Genomic DNA, 19,297 nt, shown 5'->3' with positions numbered 1-19,297 from the left:
CACAGTATTATCCAATAATCAGGTTTGGCCTCTAGTGTAAATAGTCAGATCAGAGTGAACAACATGCTTGGTAATGAGCTTTCAAATTATAGTAGAAAACATACTGAGACTTTTGGCATCCGATGGTTGCTCAATTTTGAACTATTAAATCATTTCCATATCTATCCCCATTAATGTGGTGGTTGTATCTTGCACAATAGATTCGAAGATATTTTTAATGTGAAGACATTTTTATTATTAGAATTTTTCTACAGTCATTTCATTCAATACCATTATGAACAGAGGCCTTGGAATCAGATTAGATGGAACAAAGTTGACCCACTCATGTTGTTTCTTTCACAACTTCCAGCAGATCTATTCCTCAGGATACACACAGCTAAGTACTTGGGAATTCTGTGTGATGGCTGATGAATCCCCAAATCAGACTATATTCCAGCCCTTGCTATTCTCACTGCTCCTGACACTGTTCAAAAGAGACAGAGATACTGATTCATTGGCTAACAGAGCACAGTAGGTTGATTCAGTAGTATGTTTCTATGACTATGCTGGACGATGCCATGAGTCCAGTAAATAATTAGGATTTGGTTCCATTCGCTCAGCTACATACTATTGTGCCACTATGTTGGCTACATCCGTCCTGCCAGTAGAACAAAGTGTTTCTGGAGATAGTGATGGAGGAATTGGGACAATGAACAATATTGTGATATAGTTGCTTGACTACCCCATGAGACAGTTCCTATAGTATTAACATATCCTCAGATGTTAGAGAGGAGCTGTTTGAAGATTCAGCTTGGCTGTGCATCCCTTTGTTGTGCCTGTGAGTCATGATTCCATTTTCAATAATTTCCTCTATCTTAATGGCTGGTACAATTGACAATGGCTCAATAATCACATTATTGTGAATCTGAGGTCATGCATTTTTTTCTTAAGCTCATTAGTTTTTATATCCTAGTAATTATTAGATTACCATAGTCATCATATTATGATTAAATAATTTTAATTTGAAATGTGTTTAATGAACTGAACTTAAATGTCTCAGCCACTCCACTATTCAACAATTCCCTGAGCTTTGTAATTTCAGTGGAGCACCTTGATACAAATATTTCACCTAATTAAATACAAACATATGAAGAGCACAAGCAGGAATCCATACCTGTGACAAACACTAGCATTACACATTGCCTCAACCAGAAAAGATTATAAGAGGCTTATGATCAATTATTTCATAGCCATGTTGAACTTAATGACATTCCCATACAAATATATTTGAGAAAAAAATTCACAAGATATCATTTATGAGGTAAAGAAACTCAAAGTGTATTATACTCTTTCTGCTGAATGCCAATGTGTACAAAGTCTCTTAGCGCCCTCACAGCTCAAACAAATTCTATAAATAAACTGAATTCATCAAGAAACAGAAACTACTTGAACAAAGTTTTACATTGATCTTGATGGAGAATAATGCAAGAGATTCTTCTTTTTTATTTGGTATCATCTGACCAAGTAACTTCATAGTCCTTGTACACACTCTTCAACTTTTCCACAGAAACAGAGTGATCTGCTTTTCCAAAACCCTGAAAGAGAGGGGGCATGAAGATTAATTATATTCACTTTCATTGTACACAGCACTTTAAATCTAGCTAAGTTCCTGCTCAAGCAGTAAAGTAAATACAGATATTGTGTGAGTTCAGGATTAGGTACCGACATTGAAACCTCCATAAACAGGTAACAGGATGGCCACCAGGTAACACAAGCCCAGATGTTGCTTTCTGAAGAGGATAGCAAAGAGAAAAAAAACAGCTAAACCTAAAATCCCTTGAACTCTACTCTGGTATTCATAGATCAGGTTTATGAATGTCAGAGTTGAGTTCAACATGTGGAGATGTCCTAAGAAATTTCATAGTTGAACTGAGACAGTGAATTAATGAATGGGCTATTCACATGAGTATATTAAAGATGATTCACAGAGTGTAATTGGTACTTTGTATGTAACCTCGATTTGGTACTTCATTCCAATTGACATTTCAAATTGGCATGATGCAGGAGTATAAATTGCTTTATTAATATTATAGTTCCATGTACCACAAACCTTAGCAAGAATTACAGCCTTTTGTGAAATAACTTTAGAATAAGTAGTAACTTGCACCTGACAAAATTATTTCTTAATCCAGCAAAGTTGTTCAGTGTCATACTGAAACTGCCAACACAAGAAACTAAAGGTAACAGGGTGACCTGCAACTTCAGGCATTGGTAATTTCAATACCTAGGTACAAGATGACTGGAGAATGTGAAAGCCATGATTAGTATGGAGATACTGTGACATCTGCTGTTTCATCACAGGGAAAATATTCTCAAAGTCAAGCCCTCAGTGCCTCTTTTGACTAGCTATTCACATTACCATTGATGGAGAGCAAGGAGCACCTTATCTGTCATGTACACAGCAAGCCATAACAACAAGGCAAAATGATACAGAATTCAACAAGGTACACTGCAGATCTGCAGCCCAGAGGGAATAAGGGTCTACAAGACCAGTCAAACCCACTGATTTGTCAACTCAAAACTTGAGGTGTAAGAGTACCTGATACTTTCCTGTATATTCTTGCTGTTGTATAATTGCTTAGTTTCCAATGATTCCCTCAATGCTCTCTAGTTCAGAATATCTGTAACAGCACAGTAGGTAGCTGTGGCTTTTCTCAATTGAGCCTTTGTTACAGTCATACCAAACTTCAGAGATCTCTCAGCATATACTCCTAGGCAATGGAAATATGACAGTTTGCAAAATTTGGCAATTGCTGTTTATATGTAGTCCCTGGGAGCAGTGCCATATAGCCACCAGATGACTTTTGACAAAGACCACTGCATTACTTTTTAATAGCACAAACCAGGAGCTGCACTCCCCGTTTAACTGAAGACAAGAACAGTGTTGGCAAGTGAAAAGCTCTCTTGTATATTGAGGCCAGTTCTTTACTTTTCCTCCTCAGGTAAATGTGGCACTAGTGCCTACCTAAAGGCAAATACATCGTGCAAGCTTTTTTGAAGGTAAGTATCCAACTGTTTTGCATTCTTTCCAAGCTTGAAAGGAGCAAAACTCGAAAACTTCATATAGATCACAACATTGTCTACGGGGTTCCTGAGCTGCCTGAGTTCCTTTGACACCTGCAGAACTGCATTACTGTATGATAATGCTGTCACTCAACAGTGAAAGGATTGAAGCCACTGGCCTTGCTGAATAATCTACTAGACAGACCATTCTCTGTGACTGTCCAACAGCTGCTCATTTTTACTAATCACCTGTCAAACTGCCAATAGATTAAAAGCAACACACATAAAGTGGAGGAACTCAGCAGATCAGGTAGTATCTCTGAAGAGAAACAGACAGTGACTGTCTTGGGTCGAGACCCTTCATCTAGACTGTTTTGCCAACAGCAATTAGACAATATGCAATGAACGTGCATGTCACTGTTCTCAGCCTTGCTCTCCTAACCTTACTTCCCGATATGTCACAATGCCTATTCTTGGTAATGGGATATCATTTTATTAAGCAACCCTGCCTTCCACTTCACTTCAGGAGTTACAATAATGCTCACCGTGGAGAGGCCAAATACTCGGATTTTCTTCTCTTTGGGGTTGTGTTGAATCTTTCCTCCTCCTAGACATTTGCACTCCAGTTCCAGCTTCTCCATTTCAGAACTTAACTTTTCAAAGATGTGATCTGCATTAAATTGAGAACATAGTTAACAGCCCACCTAATGCCACCATTTTCATCAAGTAAACCAGCTGTTTTGTAGAAATATTTTTTGAACTAAAATTGCATGCAGGTGTCACACAGCCATACAGGGTGGGAAAAAAGCCCTTTTGGCTCAACTCAACCATGCTGACTGCGTTACCCAGACAGCTAGACCCACCTGCTAGAGTTTGGCTGAATGTTCTCTGAACCTTTTCTATCCATGTGTTTACCTACATGGTTTTTAGATGTCATTGATGTGCTTGTCTCAACCATTATTTCTGGCAGCTCATTCCAAACATGCACCACCCTTTGTGTGCAGAAGCTGCTCCTGATGTCCCTTTTAAGTCATTCAGCTTTGATCTTAAACCTATATATGCTCTCTTATAATTAACATCCTTTCTCTGGGGGGGAAGGGAGAAAGAATATGTGCCTTCATCTTGTCTGTGCCACTCATTATTTTACATAACTCCATCAGATCACTCCTCAACCTCCTACAGAGCTGATTATAACAGGACCTGCAGCTCTTTTCCTAATATCTTGGTGAGATTCATATTCATTGAGGATTGAAATGTCACTGCTAACACACCTCCAAAAACTTACAAGATATTGTACAGCCAGTTCATAGCTTTTTTTAAAATCCAGTTGTGCAATTCACATTATGCTTCCTGGCCTTTCACTGGGAGTTTAGGTACAGTTATTCTTAAATCATATAATCTGTGTAATGATTGATTTGTTTAAATCTCTTACTTTTTTAGTCACTTAAAGAAATCTGGATGTTACAGGAATCAAAGACAATGGGTGTAGAGCAGGAAAATGAAGTTTGAGGAAGCAGGCTCAAGGGGTTGAATATTGTATCCTGCTAAATGGTAACACCTAGACATCAAATCCACACACAAGGGCAGTGCTATTGTAGTCTGGCAGACTGACCTCTACCTTGATCCTACCATGAACACCAGCTATCATCTCCTGCCCGCTCAGATAAGAACACATCAAATCTCCCTGCCATAGCTGCCAATCTGATAGTGCCCTAAGCCTGTGCTTCCTACTTCTATCTCTTACCTGAGATCCAAAACCAGATCTGTCTTAGTAGACCCATTGTTTCTGCCCTCATAGCTTGATTCTATCCTGCATCCCCTCATCCAGTCCTTTTCCATTCACATACGGGACATCTTAAAAGCCTCCACCATTTTGACAACTTCCAATTCTCTGCCCCCACCATCTCATTTTCACTATAGATGACCAGTCTTTATGCACGCCCACTCACTAAATGGAAAATTTTAAAGCCAACTGCTTCTTTCTACAACAAAGTCCACCAGTTCCCCTCCACCAATGCTCTCGTTCACTTGGCAGAACTTTTTCTTACCTTGAACAACTTCTCCTTTGACTCCTCTCACGTCCTAGAAATCAAGGGTATTGCCATGGGCACATGCACAGGCCAGTGCTATGCCTGCCTTTTCAATACCTACATGGAACAGTCCTTGTTCCAAACTTTCTCCGACATCACTCTTCAACTCTTTTCCATTACAACTTCTGATTCTTCTCTCCCTTTTCTAGATCTCACTGTCTCAGGAGAGAAATTACCCACTGATATTTACTATAAATCCCCTTAGGTACTTACACTGCGCCTCTTCCCAACCTGTCTCTTGTAGACATGCTATCCTTTTCTCCTATTTTCTTCACCTCCATCGCCTCCCCAGGATATCTGTGATGTCCTCCTTTATCAGGATGTGTGGCTTTCCTTCTGTTATGGTTGGTACAGCCCTCTATCTTCTTCTATTTTACATCTCCTCTATTTCTCATACTTCAACTCTCATCCAAACAGAGTAAACAAAGAATTCCTGCGTCATCATTTTTCATCCTAATGTGCCTCCACATCAGTCTCTCATGCTTTGTCATTTCCACCAACTGCAATGAGATCCCACACTAGCCACATCTTCTCCTCACCACTCCTTTCTGCTTTCTCCAGGGATCACTCCTTCTATTAGTCCCTGGTACGCTCATCCTCCCCACCTACATCTTCCTGCCTCCTGGCACTTTCTCATGCAATCACAGCAGGTGTAACACTTGTCCTTACATCTCCTCCCTCACCACCATTCAGGGACCTAAACCACCTTTCCAGATCAGGGAAAAAAATCACGTTAAGAGTTCAAAGTAAATTTATTATCAAAGTACATATATGTCATCACACATAACCTAGAGATTCATTTACCTTGCAGGCATACTCAATAAATCCAATGACTATAATAAAATCAATGAAATAATGCACCAACAGGGTGGACAACCAGTGTGCAAAAGACAACACACTCTGCAAATACATACAAAGAGAAAGAATGAATGAATGAATGAATAAGCAAGCAATAAATATCAAGAACATGAGATGAAGAGTCCTTGAAAGTGAGCCCATAGGTTGTGGGAACAGTTCAGTGATAGGGCAAGTGAAGATGAGTGAAGTTATTGCCCTCTGGTTCAAGATCCTGATAGTTGAGGGATAATAACTGATCCTCAACCTGGTGGAATGAGTCCCGAGGTTCCTGATGGGAGTTGCAAGAAGAGAGTATGACCTGGGTGGGAAGGTTCCCTGATGATGGATGCTGCTTTCCTGTAATATCACTCCATATACATGTTCTCAATGGTGGGGAGGGCTTTACCCTTGATGGACTGGGCTGTATCCATTACTTTTTGCAGGATTTTCCATTCAAGAGCATTGGTGCTTCCATACCAGGCTGTGACACAGCCAGTCAATATACTCTCCACCACACATCTACAGAGGTTTGTCAGTGTTTTTTAGATGTCATGCTGAATCTTCACTAACTTCTAAGGAAGTAGAAGAGCTCACATCCTCATCTCGTCTAACTGCATCCCTTTGTCCTAATGTGCCCGCCATTACATCAGTGAGACCAGAGGGAGAGTGGGCATCTGTTTAGCAGAGCACACTGTCCTCAGCAGCGATTTTAATTCCCGTCCTTGGCCTTCTCCACTGGCAAAGTGAAGCTCAACGTGAACTAGAGGAACAACACTTCATATTCTCCCTGGGTAATCTACAACCCAATGGTATGAACACTGAGCTTTCCAATTTCTCCTTTGTATTTTCTCCCCTTTTACCCCCATCTCTTCCAATCTTGCTCTTGCCCTCCTATTTTTATTCCATTTTACATGCCCCTACATTATCTTTGTTCCTCCCCCCCACAACTTCTCCCTCCTGGCTCCATCCACCACTACAGATATAGCTCATCAACAGGTTTTACACCCAAGGTGTCACTAATGTGTATAATACAGCAACAGTGGGAGGGGTAACATTGATAAACAACTGAAGACATTGCTGTAGGCATTTGGCTGGTCACTTGCATGCAAAATGAGACAGATTTAATGTTTCAGGCCCAGAGCTCCTCATCAGTTCCAATGAAGGGTTTTCATCGAGAAATGTTGTGATTTTTCCTTTTACAGGTGATGCTTAATCTGCTGAATCATTCCACGTTTTCAGACAGTGGAAGTAATTTCCTGATGAAGTCAATCCCAAGAAGGAGGCATCCATGATATGGACAGTGCAGCCAAAGTCAGCAAAGACATCAGCAAATCTCCTTTCCCAGCAACTGCACAATTAGCCTCACGCATTGTTCTACCTAAAGTAGTTCCATCATCAAAGTGGGACATATTAGTGCTGAGTAGCCATCCTATTCATCAAACCTTCCACTTACCACCAATGGTAAGTAGACGCAATGTGACAAGACAAATATTCACACTCGATTATTATGCATTCTTTCAGCTAAACTAAGTGAAGAGTCTGAGCAGAACTAAGAGTCATGTTGAGTACAGGTAAGATCTTTCAACTTTAATCTTCAGAACTGGTGTATCAGCATGCAGACTAGGGCAGCAGTATGCTCATCCTGTAGGTTGTGGGAGATTATTTTTATTTTACTTTATTGTCGCTGTGACGAAAGAGGGTTACAAAAGTACACATAGACTAAGATGTTAACTGTCCTGTGCTAGCACCAGTGGGATCAACAGTTGATCTGCCACCTGTCTTCAGGAGAGAGAGATAAGTAAGACAATGGAGCAGCATTTGGAAATGTTAATGAAGAGACGAGAGAGTTTAACGGAAGGAGACACCGGTCTGCGTATTGTCAAGACCGGCTCCTTTTGAACCCTGAACTGTTTGAAGTGTGATGGACAGGCGATACCCCGGCAGGGGGATAAAAAGGGGCAGGTTCACTAAGACAACACACATGACACCACGAGGTAACGAGACCCTGGAAGCGGTGCGCCCTAACAAGTCGGTGGGAGTTTTAGAGGACTGGTCGCTGGACCAGCCATAGACGCACAGGGTGGAAAGATACGGTCAGCGGGAACCTGGTGTGTGTCCGCCCTTGCCTGGGTGCCGGGTTCACTACTGAAGGACGATCATGTCTGGAACAGAGGGGTCACAGTCGGTGACGTCAGAAGACATTACAAAGGGCTCGCCTGAAAGCTAACTGCGAGGAATATCGAAGGTCTGTTTGGAATCCGATTTGCATATTCATTCGTTCTCTCTCTCTCTCTCCAACGGCACGCGCGGTTACTGCAAACTGAACTAAACTGAACCCTGTCACTTGTGATTGAACATTTTACCCCTAGACTGCGATAGAGCTGATTGACCCTATTATCCTAGTTCTGTGTACATGTGTGTTTATTCATTGCTAACCTGTTGCATTTATATCCTTACTATTAGAGTACTGTGTTGCTTATTTCTTTAATAAAACTTTCTTAGTTCCAGTAATCCAGACTCCAACTGAGTAGTCCATTTCTGCTGGTTTGGTAACCCAGTTACGGGGTACGTAATATCGCCAAACAATTGATACTAGAGTGTACAGTCACAGCGATATTTGATACAGTGCTTCGCACTCCATGGAGTACAAGTTGATAGTAAATAGTAAAAATTTAAATTATAAGCCATAAATAGAAAATAGAAAAGGGAAAGTAAGCTAGTGCAAAAAAAACCAAGAGGCAGGTCCAGATATTCGGAGGGTACGGCCCAGATCCGGGTCAGGATCCATTAGGCAGACTTCCAGTGTTAGGGACTGCATTAAGGAGGTGGAGCTGGAGCACTTAAGATCATCCAGGATACTGGGAACATCAGATGAGTTTCAGTGAAATGGTCACACCTAAGTTGCAGGTGACAGGCAGGTGATGACCATCAGGAAAGGCAAAGGGTAGGCAAACAATGCAGGATTCTCCTGTGGCCACTTTGCTGGAAAACAAGTACGAATGTACAATTTCCATATAAAGTGCTTATATCTTTGTATCCTATATCACTTCTTGTGATATACTTCTGTGGCATTATATTAAACAGTTTCTGTTTTGTTGTTTGATTGAATCCTCTGCTCATCACAGAATCATGAAGCACAGAAACAGGCCCTCTGGGTCCACCTTGTCCGTGCTAACTGTGTTGCTTGGCTGCACTAATCCTGCTTGCTAGCATTAGTTCTGCAATCCCTTTATACCTTCCCTATCCAATTAACGGTTCAAATGTATCTTAAACATTCCGATTGCATCTGCCTCTACTATTTTTCTGGCAGTTCATTCCAGATAATCTATCCCTTGTAAAAAATTTACTTCTCAGATCACCTTTAGATTTCTCCTCTCTCAGCTTAAATTTGTTTCCTTTAGTTCGACTCCCCATCTTGGGAAAAAGAATCCATCTACCACATTATTTTTAGTGGACTTCACCAAGAAGCCCACTAATAAAGTTGGAAAAATATGGTCTGATACAGCCACAGAGATGCTAGGAGACTGCTTTGATTCCACTGATTGGAACATCTTTAAAACTAGTATTGACAGCTTTGATAAATACTGTATACTAACACGGTTACTTCCTATATCCCCACTAAAACAATCAGCAGCTTCAGTAATAATGAACCCTGGTTTTATGCAGAGCTAAGACTGTTGTATCTGGAGAAGCAGCAGGCCTTCAGGTGTGGAGATAAAAGCGAGTTCAAAGAGGCCAAGCTGGATGTAGTAGTTCCACATTGAAACAAGTATGTTCGATCCTTTATTACGAAAGCAGCAATAGATGATCAAATTTATCGATATTGGTGAAGCTAGCATAGTGATAGTGAAATTAACGATTTTACCGATATAAGTGAAATAAATGGTCAACAAAAAACATCCAAATCATGCCAAGCCTCTATCTAACTTAAACTAATGGCACAAAAGGTTAATACGGGACTATACCTGTTTACTTCTACCACATCCAACCCCAAGTGACAAATTAACGTAACCCATAAAATACACAACACAAAATATAATACAGGCAGACAATAGATACATGGCTCCTACATCCCAGCTGCTAATTACTACACTATAATAATTACAACTACGTACTACAAAAATTAGGAAACATGGAAACCATCATGGATAATCATCTTATCATTTACGCAAATATCCTCTTTCTTTCCTCTTCAAGCCTAACCATGTAACAGTCATCTAGAATCAGAATCAGATTCAGGTGTATTGTCACTGGCATGTGTCATGAAATTTTTTAACTTTGCAGTATTGCATGTACAATGCAATGTACAATGCAATGTACAATGCAATGTACAATGCAATACATGATAATATAGAAAAAAAATAAATCACTTACAGTAAATATGTATATTAAATAGCAAGAATAAAAATAGTGCAAAAAAGAAATACATAAAAAAAGAAAAAAATGTGAGGTAGTATTCATGGGTTAAATGCCCATTTAGGAATCGGATGGCAGAGGGAAAGAAGCTGTTCCTGAATTGCTGAGTGCATGCCTTCAGCTTTCTGTATATCCTGCCTGCCAGTAACAGTAAGAAAAAGCCATGTCGTGGGTGACAGGGCTCCTTAACGATGGGCGCTGCCTTCCTGTAAGCACTGCTCCTTGAAGGTGACTTGGATACTATGGTCGCTAGTACCCAAGATGGAGTTGACTAATTTTACAACCTTCTGTAGCTTCTTTTGGTCCTGTGCAGAAGCCCTCCAACACCCCCACCCACCCCCATACCAGACAGTAATGCAGCCTGTCAGGATGCTCTCCATGGTACATCTATAGAACAACTCAAATGTTTTAGGTGACAAACCAAATCTTTTCAAACTCCTAATAAAATATAACTGCTGTCTTGTCCTATTTACAGCTGCATTGATATGTTGGGACAAGGTTAGATCCTCAGAGAACTTGACACCCAGGAACTTGAAATTGCTCACTCTCTCCACTTCTGATTCCTCTGTGAGGATTAGTTTGTGTTCCTTTGTCTTACCCTTCCTAAAATCCACAATCAGCTCTTTCATCTAACTGACGTTGAGTGCAAGGTTGTTGCTGCTATACCATTCCACTAGCTGGTAATATCTTGCTCCTGTACACCCTCCCATCGCCATCTGAGATTTTACCAACAATGGTTTTATCAGCAGCAAATTTATAGATGGCATTTGAGTTATACTTAGCCACACAGTCATGGGTATAGCAGTGGTAGAACAGTGGGCAAGGCACACAACCCTGAGGAGCTCCAGTGTTGATTGTCAGCGAGGAGATATTATCATCAGGTCATCCAGTTAGGAACTCAAGGATCCAGTTGAGGAGGGAGGTACAGAGGCCCAGGTTCTGCAGCTTATCAATCAGGACTGTGGAAATGATGGTGTTAATTGCTGAGCTATAGTCAACAAACAGCATCCTGACACAGGGTTTGTACTGACCAGGTGATCCAAGGCCATGTGAAGAACCATTGAGATTGTGTCTGCCTTGGATCTATTGTGACAGTAGGCAAATTGCTGTGGGCCCAGTTTCTTGCTGAGGCAGGAGTTGATTCTAACCTCTCAAAGCATTTCATCACTGTAGACATGAGTGCTTCTGTATGATAGTCATTAAGGCAGCACACACCACCCTTCTGAGGCACTGGTATAATTGTTGCCTTTCTCAAGGTGTGAACTTCCGACCGTAGCAGTGAGAGGTTTAAAATATCTTGAACACTCCCGCCAGCTGGTTGGCATAAGTTTTCAGAGCCTTATCAGGTACTCCTTGCAAGGGTTCACCATCCTGAAAGACAGCCTGACATCAGCCTCTGAGACAGAGATCACAGGGTCACCAGGTGCATCAGGGATCTTCACTGTTGTAATTATATTCTCCCTTTCAAAGCGGGCATAGAAGGCATTGAGCTCATCAGGCAGTGAAGTGTTGCTGCCATTCATCCTATTGGTTTTTGCTTTGCAGGAAGTAACGTCCTGCAAACCCTGCCAGAGTTGATGTGTATCCGATATTGCCTTCAACCTTATTCAGAATTGTTTCTTCGCTCTTGAAATAGCCTTCCACAAGTCACACCTGGTTTTCTTGTACAGACCTGGGTCACCAAATTTAAATGCCATAGATGTAACCCTCAGCAGATGACAAACCCCCTGGTTCATCCATGGCTTTTGGTTTGGGAATGTATAGCAAGTTTTCATAGCCATACACTCATCCACAGAACTTTGAATGAAGTCAGTAATAACTGTGGCATACTCATGCAGCTTGGAAAATTAATCCCTAATATAGTCCAGTCCACCGATTCAAAGCAGTCCTGTAAGTGCTCCTGAGATTCTCTTGTCCATACCTTCTTGGTCATCACTACTGGTGATGTAGTCTTCAGTCTCTGCCTAAGGTAGAAGTACAGCCAGGTGATCATGTGTGGGCATGGAATAGCATCTAGGCCAGAGATCACGAGCACTTAGCCCAGTATAGTGTGATCTTTATCACCATTCTCTGTCAAGTCAGTAAGTCAAGTCAAAGTCATGAAGTCAAACAACCAAAGTAAGTGAAGCTTCTAGAACTGCAGCTCCTCGAACCTCTGCCTCCTGTACAGAACAGATCTCAGTTATAGGCCTGCCCAAATACCTGGTCTTGGTCTTAATATGCACCTGCTACACAAATCCTCTTCTGTCTGGAAAGACCTGAATGACTTTTCCCATGATCCATAAATTGTGAGGTGCTGTATCGTCAACTACAAGCACAAGGTCTCCTAGGAAGAAAAATCCACTTAATTCCTTTCTGAAGGATATCACTGATCTGCGAATGGTTCCAGTTCTCAATGGCATCTCAACTCATGCTCAGCTCCAACTACGTTTGTCGCATTATCAGAGCATGGTTCATGAACCTGTCCTCGTCTTTCTATAAAGTGTCGAAGTGCATTAACAAAGGAATCTGTCCAAAGAAGGTGCCACTTCAATGTGAACATCTTGCACAGCTAGACAAGTAAATATGACCACATATTTCTTTATCATAGTCCCTCTGCTCTTCACCTCAAAAGGTCTAAAGTAGTCCACTCCTACACATGTAAATGGAGGATCATCTGGAAAGAGGTCGATCTGCCCTGTGCTGGCACTCTGGAGCTGCATTGACTTAGAAACGGTTCTTTTTATAGCTGCATTAGCACAGGGAATCCAGTATTTTTGGCACCAGCTGGATAACATGTGGTTACGACCACCACGTACCACCTCTTGATGTACATACCTCATTAGGATGTCTACCTGACTAAGCCATGCACCAACTCTCAAGAAACAATCTTCAAGTACTAGATTGAGCTTGAAAATCTGGCTGTTCCTTTTCATACTTTCTCCCCTTTGCAAACTTGAGAATTCATCTGGAAGTCATTTTGTCAAAACTCAATTATCTCCATTTCAGCCTTTCTAGGCTCGTCATTGAGAGACAAACTCAGCTGATCTGACCTTTGGCCCTTTCAATCTCTCTCTCCAAAGAATGCCTTTGCTGTTCTTCATCCAAGTCAGACTGAGCAAGAGCAATGTTCAATTGCTTCCTCTTCTGACTAAGAAACAAGAGCAGGTTCTTAAATCTAAGAATCCAGACCACTGTTTCCTCAAATGGGTCCAAGATGAGAGGTGATTATATACGTTCCTGCATCCTTCTCATCTTCAATCTGCACAGCATTTATAGTAGCACTTGTCTTGACTTCTGGAGTATCCAGTAGTTCTCCAGAACGATCAGGCCCCTGCACTTTCAAGCTGAAGAAGATATTGAGGTCCTGACTCCCATGTTTCATTATTCAGGAATGCTTTCACCTTCAAACTTCTAGAAGCCACATCTGCCGGGTTGATTAAAGTGTTTACATACCTGCAGTGAGATGTCTGTGAGACCTTAAGAACTTCTGAAACTTTGTTTGTAACAAAGGTTTGGAACCTGGAAGTTTCATTCTTAAACAAGAGAACATCTAGCAGATGCTAGAAATCTGAGCAATACGCACAAAATGCTGGAGGAACTCAGCAGTCCAGGCAACATCTGTGGAAGAAAGTACAGTGGGCATTTATACTTCAGTACAGAAGTACTATGAGTCATGAAGTTGCATGTGCAACTCCACAATGTATCCATACAGCTTGCCATCGAAGCAGCAGTGAGCTCCATACAAGGGATGGAAACTGACCTCATTGGGAGTGACCCTAGATTTTCCCATGATAAAAGCACCGTGTACCTGACAGCGTGTGCTGTGCAACTATAGGTAGGTCACTGCTCCGTAGCCATCTTTGCTTGCTTCTGTAAGGTAGTATAACTGTACAGCAATAACGTCTCCAAAATTCAGGGGCTTCAAATATCTCACAATCTTGAAGTCTTCCAAATGTCAGAGTTCTTCTAGGCAGCTTTTCCACTCTTAAGAAACTGATGTAGGGATAGTGTCATCCCAGCCAAGCTTTCTTAGATAGACCTTGTAGGATCTCTTAGCAGATAGCACCACTGGACTCAAGATTCCTATAGGATCATAGATGGTTTTAACTGTAGAGAGGATCCCCCTTCTGGTGAGTGGTTTATCTGGATCATGATCTTAAGCTTGGAAGTATCAGACTGAATGCACCAGTGCACACTGGAGAAGGCCATCAAAGCTGTCAAATAAATATATTTGGTCTCAGTGGAAAAAGGGCAGAGGTGCTATTGAGAGGGAGAGGGATTACAGTGGAATTATAGAGGCATGAGAGGAGCTGGCCAAAGCTGACTGAAAGGAGGCACTAGCAGAGTTATCAGCAAAACAGCAGTGGCTGTAGGTTCTGGGAGATATTTCGGAAGGCACAGGTTGGATACATCCCAAAGAAAGAGTACTCTAAAGGAAGGATGATGCAACTGTAGCTGACAAAAGAAGTCAAGAAATAACATAAAAGCAAAAGAAAGGGAATATAATAGAGCAAAAATTAGTGGTAAGTTAGAAGATTAGGAAGGTTTTAAAAAAATCAACAGAAGGCAATTAAAAATGCCATGGGGGAAAAGACGAAGTATGAAGGTAAGCTGGCCTATAGTAAAGAGAATACCTAAGGATTTTTCAGATATATAATGCGCAAAGGGAGGTAAAGAATAGGTATCTGACCACTAGAAAATGATGCTGGGGTGGTAATAATAGGGCACAACGAAATGGCAGATGAACTAAGTAAGTATTTTGCATTCATCTTCTCAGTGGAAGACACTAGTAGTATGCCAGAAGCTTGAGAGTGTCAGGGGGCAGAAGTGAATGCAATTGCTTAGGGAGCTGAAAAGTCTGAAAGCAGATAAGTCACCTGGACTAGATGAACTATACCCCAGGGTTCTGAAAAGGTAGCTGACGATATTGTGGACGGTTTAAGGCAATGATCTTTTAAGAATCACTAGATTCTGACATGGTTCCAGAGGACTGGAAAATTACAACTATCACTCCACTCTTCAAGAAGGGAGGGAGGCAGCAGAAAGGAAATTATAGACCAGTTAGCCTGACCTCAGTGGTTGGGAAGATGTTGGAGTCCACTAAGCACGAGATTTTGGGATACTTAGAAGCACATGACAAAATAGGCAAAAGTCAGCATGTTTCCTTAAGGGAAAATCTTGTCTAACAAATCCATTGGAATTATTTGAGGAAATAACAAGCAGGATAGACAAAGGAGAATCTGAGGATGTTGCATATTTGGATTTTCAGAAGACCTTTAATAAGGTACCGCACATGAGGCTGCTTAATAAGATAAGAGCCCATGGTATTACAGGAAAGATACTAGCAGGGATAGAATATTGGCTGACTGGCAGGAGGCAAAGAGTGGAAATAAAGGGAGCCTTTTCTCGTTGGCTGCCGGTGGCTAGTAGTGTTCCTTAAACACTGCACTAATAGCTGTCTAAAATTTTCACATACATGTTCAATCAGTTTCTTAGACTATGCACGGTTCCAGAATATTTCAAGAAATCTGTTATTAGTCTAGTCTCCACAACAAAAATCAAAGATCACTGGACCTAATGACTATGGGCCAGTTGCACTCACTTATTTCTAAATAAAATAAATTTAAAAAAACATCAGTCGTAATGAAGACTTTTGAAAGGCTGGTCATGTCACTTCTCAAATCCATAATTCAAAAATTTTCTAGATCTGCTGCAGTTTCCTGCAGAGCCAACAGATCTGTTGATGATGCAGTTCACATCGGTCTGGACTTCATACTGCAGCACCTCTACTCCCCTGGAACGCATGTCAGGATCCTCTTTGTTGATCTTAGTTCAGCCTTCAGAACCATCATCACTGAGATTCTGCAAGAGAAACTCTGTAAACTTAACGTATCAGATCCCATATGCAGATGGATCACAAACATCTTCTCTGACAGGAGGCAGGAAGTGAGATGAACAAGCATATCTCTACATCCCACTCACTCAATGATGGTGTTCTCTTCCTTCCACTTTTGTGTGTATACACCAATGACAGCTTCTCCAGTGATCCATCAGTTAAACTGACAAAACCTGTGGCCAATATCACTGTCATTGGACTAATCACCAGAGGTGTCAAATCCAAGTACCACTTGAGGTAAACAAGTGTCCTGGTGCAATCACCACAACTTAGAGATGAATGCCCTCAAAACAGTGGAGGCACAATTGCCTTCAGGAGAAATGTGTCCCCTCTCCACCCACTCATCATACTCAACTCTATAGTTAGCACCATTTCAATATTCAAGTTCCTGGGCACATTGACTTCCCAGGACATCAAGTGGGAGAACCGTATCTCCTTCATTAACCAAAAAAAAAGCTTAGCATTGAATGTATTTCTTCCCTGGAACATAATGGAGCAAAATCCACACTACTCTCATTGAGAGTATCCTAGGGTATCCTCACATCAGCCATTATCGTCTGGTTTGGTGCGGCAGTCTCTCACAATGCATAAAAACTACAGTGATCAGTCAGGTCAGTAGAAAACGTCATTGGCTGCAGTATATCATCACTGCAGGGTTGTATGTGTCCAAGACAAAGAAGCGGGCAGGGAAAGTGATCCTCGATACTACCCATTCTGCAAACTGCCTTTTCCAAAAACTCCCTTCTAGAAAGTGCTATAGTGCTATTAGAATGAAAACTTTCTGTCATCTTAAAAGTTTGTTTCCCCAGATCAATCATTCTAGTTAGCTCACCCTCTCACTGCAATGCACTGTAAACACTTAAAACACTTTTTTATAAATCTGATACATTGTAAATGCATGCTGATATTTATGTATACATGCATACTTTGTTCCATATATGTACTTTAACCTAGCTTATAAAGAATAAAGAATATAAAAGTAATTGTTAAATATTGTTTTTTGTGGCATGTCGTACCAACATACCACAGCAAATACCCAATACATATAACTATATATGTTGAATAAAGCTGATCCTTGATTCGTAACTTATGGGGTAGATAGTAATTTTATTAACTCCTATAAAATCAGAATCGGGTTTATCATGACTGACATATGCTGTGAAATTCGTTGTTTTGTGGCAGCACCACAGTGGAATACATAAAAAAAAATTACTATACATTACAATAAAAAATAAAATAAATAAATAATGCAGAAGCGGAATAGTGACATCGTGTTCATGAACTATTCAAAAATCTGACTGCCATCCATTCCGGGCAACATCCTGGCAAATCTCCTCTGCACTGTCTATTGATAGCACATCCTTCCAGTAGTGTGGTGACCAGAATTGTGCACAATATTCCAAATGGAGTCTAACCAATGTTTCGTACAGCTGTAACTCTTATACTTGTACCTCAACTTGTGAGTGCAAGCATATCAAAAAATCTATCCTTTAACCGACTCCAAGATCAATCCAATCCTTCCTCCACATAGCCCTCCAAAGTCCTCCTTCTTTCATCCAAATGCTTTATCCAAGAGTCTCTTAAATGTCCCTAATATATCTGCTTCTACCACCATCTGTGGCAGTGCGTTCCACACACCCAGCACTCTCTCTGTAAAAAACCTGCCTCTGACATTCCTCCCAACAAGTTAAAATCATGCCCCCTCAAATTCCCCTGGGAAGAAAATCTCTAGCTGTCCATTTGATCTATACCTATCATCTTGCACACCTCTATCAAATCTCTTTCTCTTCCTCCTGTTTTCCAAAGAAAATAGCCCTAGCTTGCTCAATCTATCTTCATATCTCATGCTCTCTAATCCAGGCATTATCCTGGTGAATCTCCTCTTCACCTTCTCTAAAACTTCCACATCCTTCCTATGAGACAAACAGAACTGAACACAATTTTCAAAGTGTGATCTAAGCAGAGTTCTATAGAGCTACAACATAACCTTAGCTGTCAAACTCAATCCCCTGACTAATGAAGGCTAATACACCAAACAACTTCCTAACCACACTATTTATTTTCAATTATCAATCTATCTGTCCTTTTGCAAAGAAATCTAAGTTTTAGAACACAACTACTTTACACAATATAGATTTAGTCTGACACCGCCCCCCCCCGCCCCGCCCCATGTTTAAAGTTCCTATACTTAAGCCGGTGCTCTTGGCTTGTAAAACCAGTGAGGTTATAGGCTCCTGCATAAGCAATGCATATCAAGTGGACTAGATCTCCTGCCAGGTTGAAATCCTAACCTTGACGCAGAGGGACTCTAGTCCTCAGGCAATGCTGTATTTGGTCACTTCATACCCAAGGGGGCGGATTCACTTTGCACTCTACAATTAATTGAACCTTCAAAGGCAATGACACAAAACAAACAGGGTCCCGTTGATGTGTGTAAAATTCAAACAGAACCATTACAGCCACTCTCAGCAGAGGAGGCGTATACACTGCCTGTTGCAGGCCTCAGTTCCCGGGCCCACTTACTGTGAAACTCGGCGCTCTTGGTGCCCCGCACGATGTCCTTGTGCTCCGAGCCGTCTCTGCGGCTCAGCCGCACCAAGATGTATTTGAACACCCCGTCAGGGTCGATTTCCACGTCCGCGACGCCGGCTAAGGCAGTCATGTCCCTGCGGTATTGCAGCGTACCGGGTGAAGGGACGGCTAAGCGACGGGCCACCGGGCGCACAATGCGCCAGGCGGAAGACAGCGCCAGCATTGCGCGGGGAGCAGGCGGGACTTCGCTGGGAGAGGGCGCTTGGACACCAATGCTGTCCTGCCAACTGGAGGTGTGGTCACTGTAGGCAAATAAAAACACCTTGGATCTTGAGAAATTAACATCAATCGGGGACCCCACCCCTGGGAAGACAGTTGTTGAATTAAAATTAGAAAATTGTGACTGCAGTATTGAACAGTAGAGCACAGTCCGAACCCTTTGCCCCACAATGTTGTTCCAATCTATGTAAACATAATCCATGATCAATCTAACCCCATTTAC

The 19,297-nt window shown here is 41.5% G+C and overlaps 1 protein-coding gene across 1 annotated transcript; it reads right to left on the bottom strand.

Moving 5' to 3' along the window:
* Positions 1 to 227: 227 nt before the first annotated feature.
* On the bottom strand, positions 228 to 19,036 carry LOC140206353 (14 kDa phosphohistidine phosphatase). The gene is made up of 3 exons (XM_072274715.1): positions 18,787 to 19,036; positions 3,588 to 3,712; positions 228 to 1,574 (listed from the first exon to the last, which is right to left on the bottom strand). The coding sequence occupies exons 1-3, from the start codon at positions 19,016 to 19,018 to the stop codon at positions 1,482 to 1,484; spliced, it is 450 nt and encodes a 149-aa protein (XP_072130816.1). The 5' UTR covers positions 19,019 to 19,036; the 3' UTR covers positions 228 to 1,481.
* Positions 19,037 to 19,297: the final 261 nt, after the last annotated feature.

The sequence above is a fragment of the Mobula birostris genome, chromosome 12 (assembly GCF_030028105.1).
Source record: "Mobula birostris isolate sMobBir1 chromosome 12, sMobBir1.hap1, whole genome shotgun sequence".
NCBI lineage: Eukaryota > Metazoa > Chordata > Chondrichthyes > Myliobatiformes > Myliobatidae > Mobula > Mobula birostris.
The sequence above is the reverse complement of the archived record's forward strand: the minus strand, read 5'-3'. Positions and strand labels throughout refer to the sequence as shown.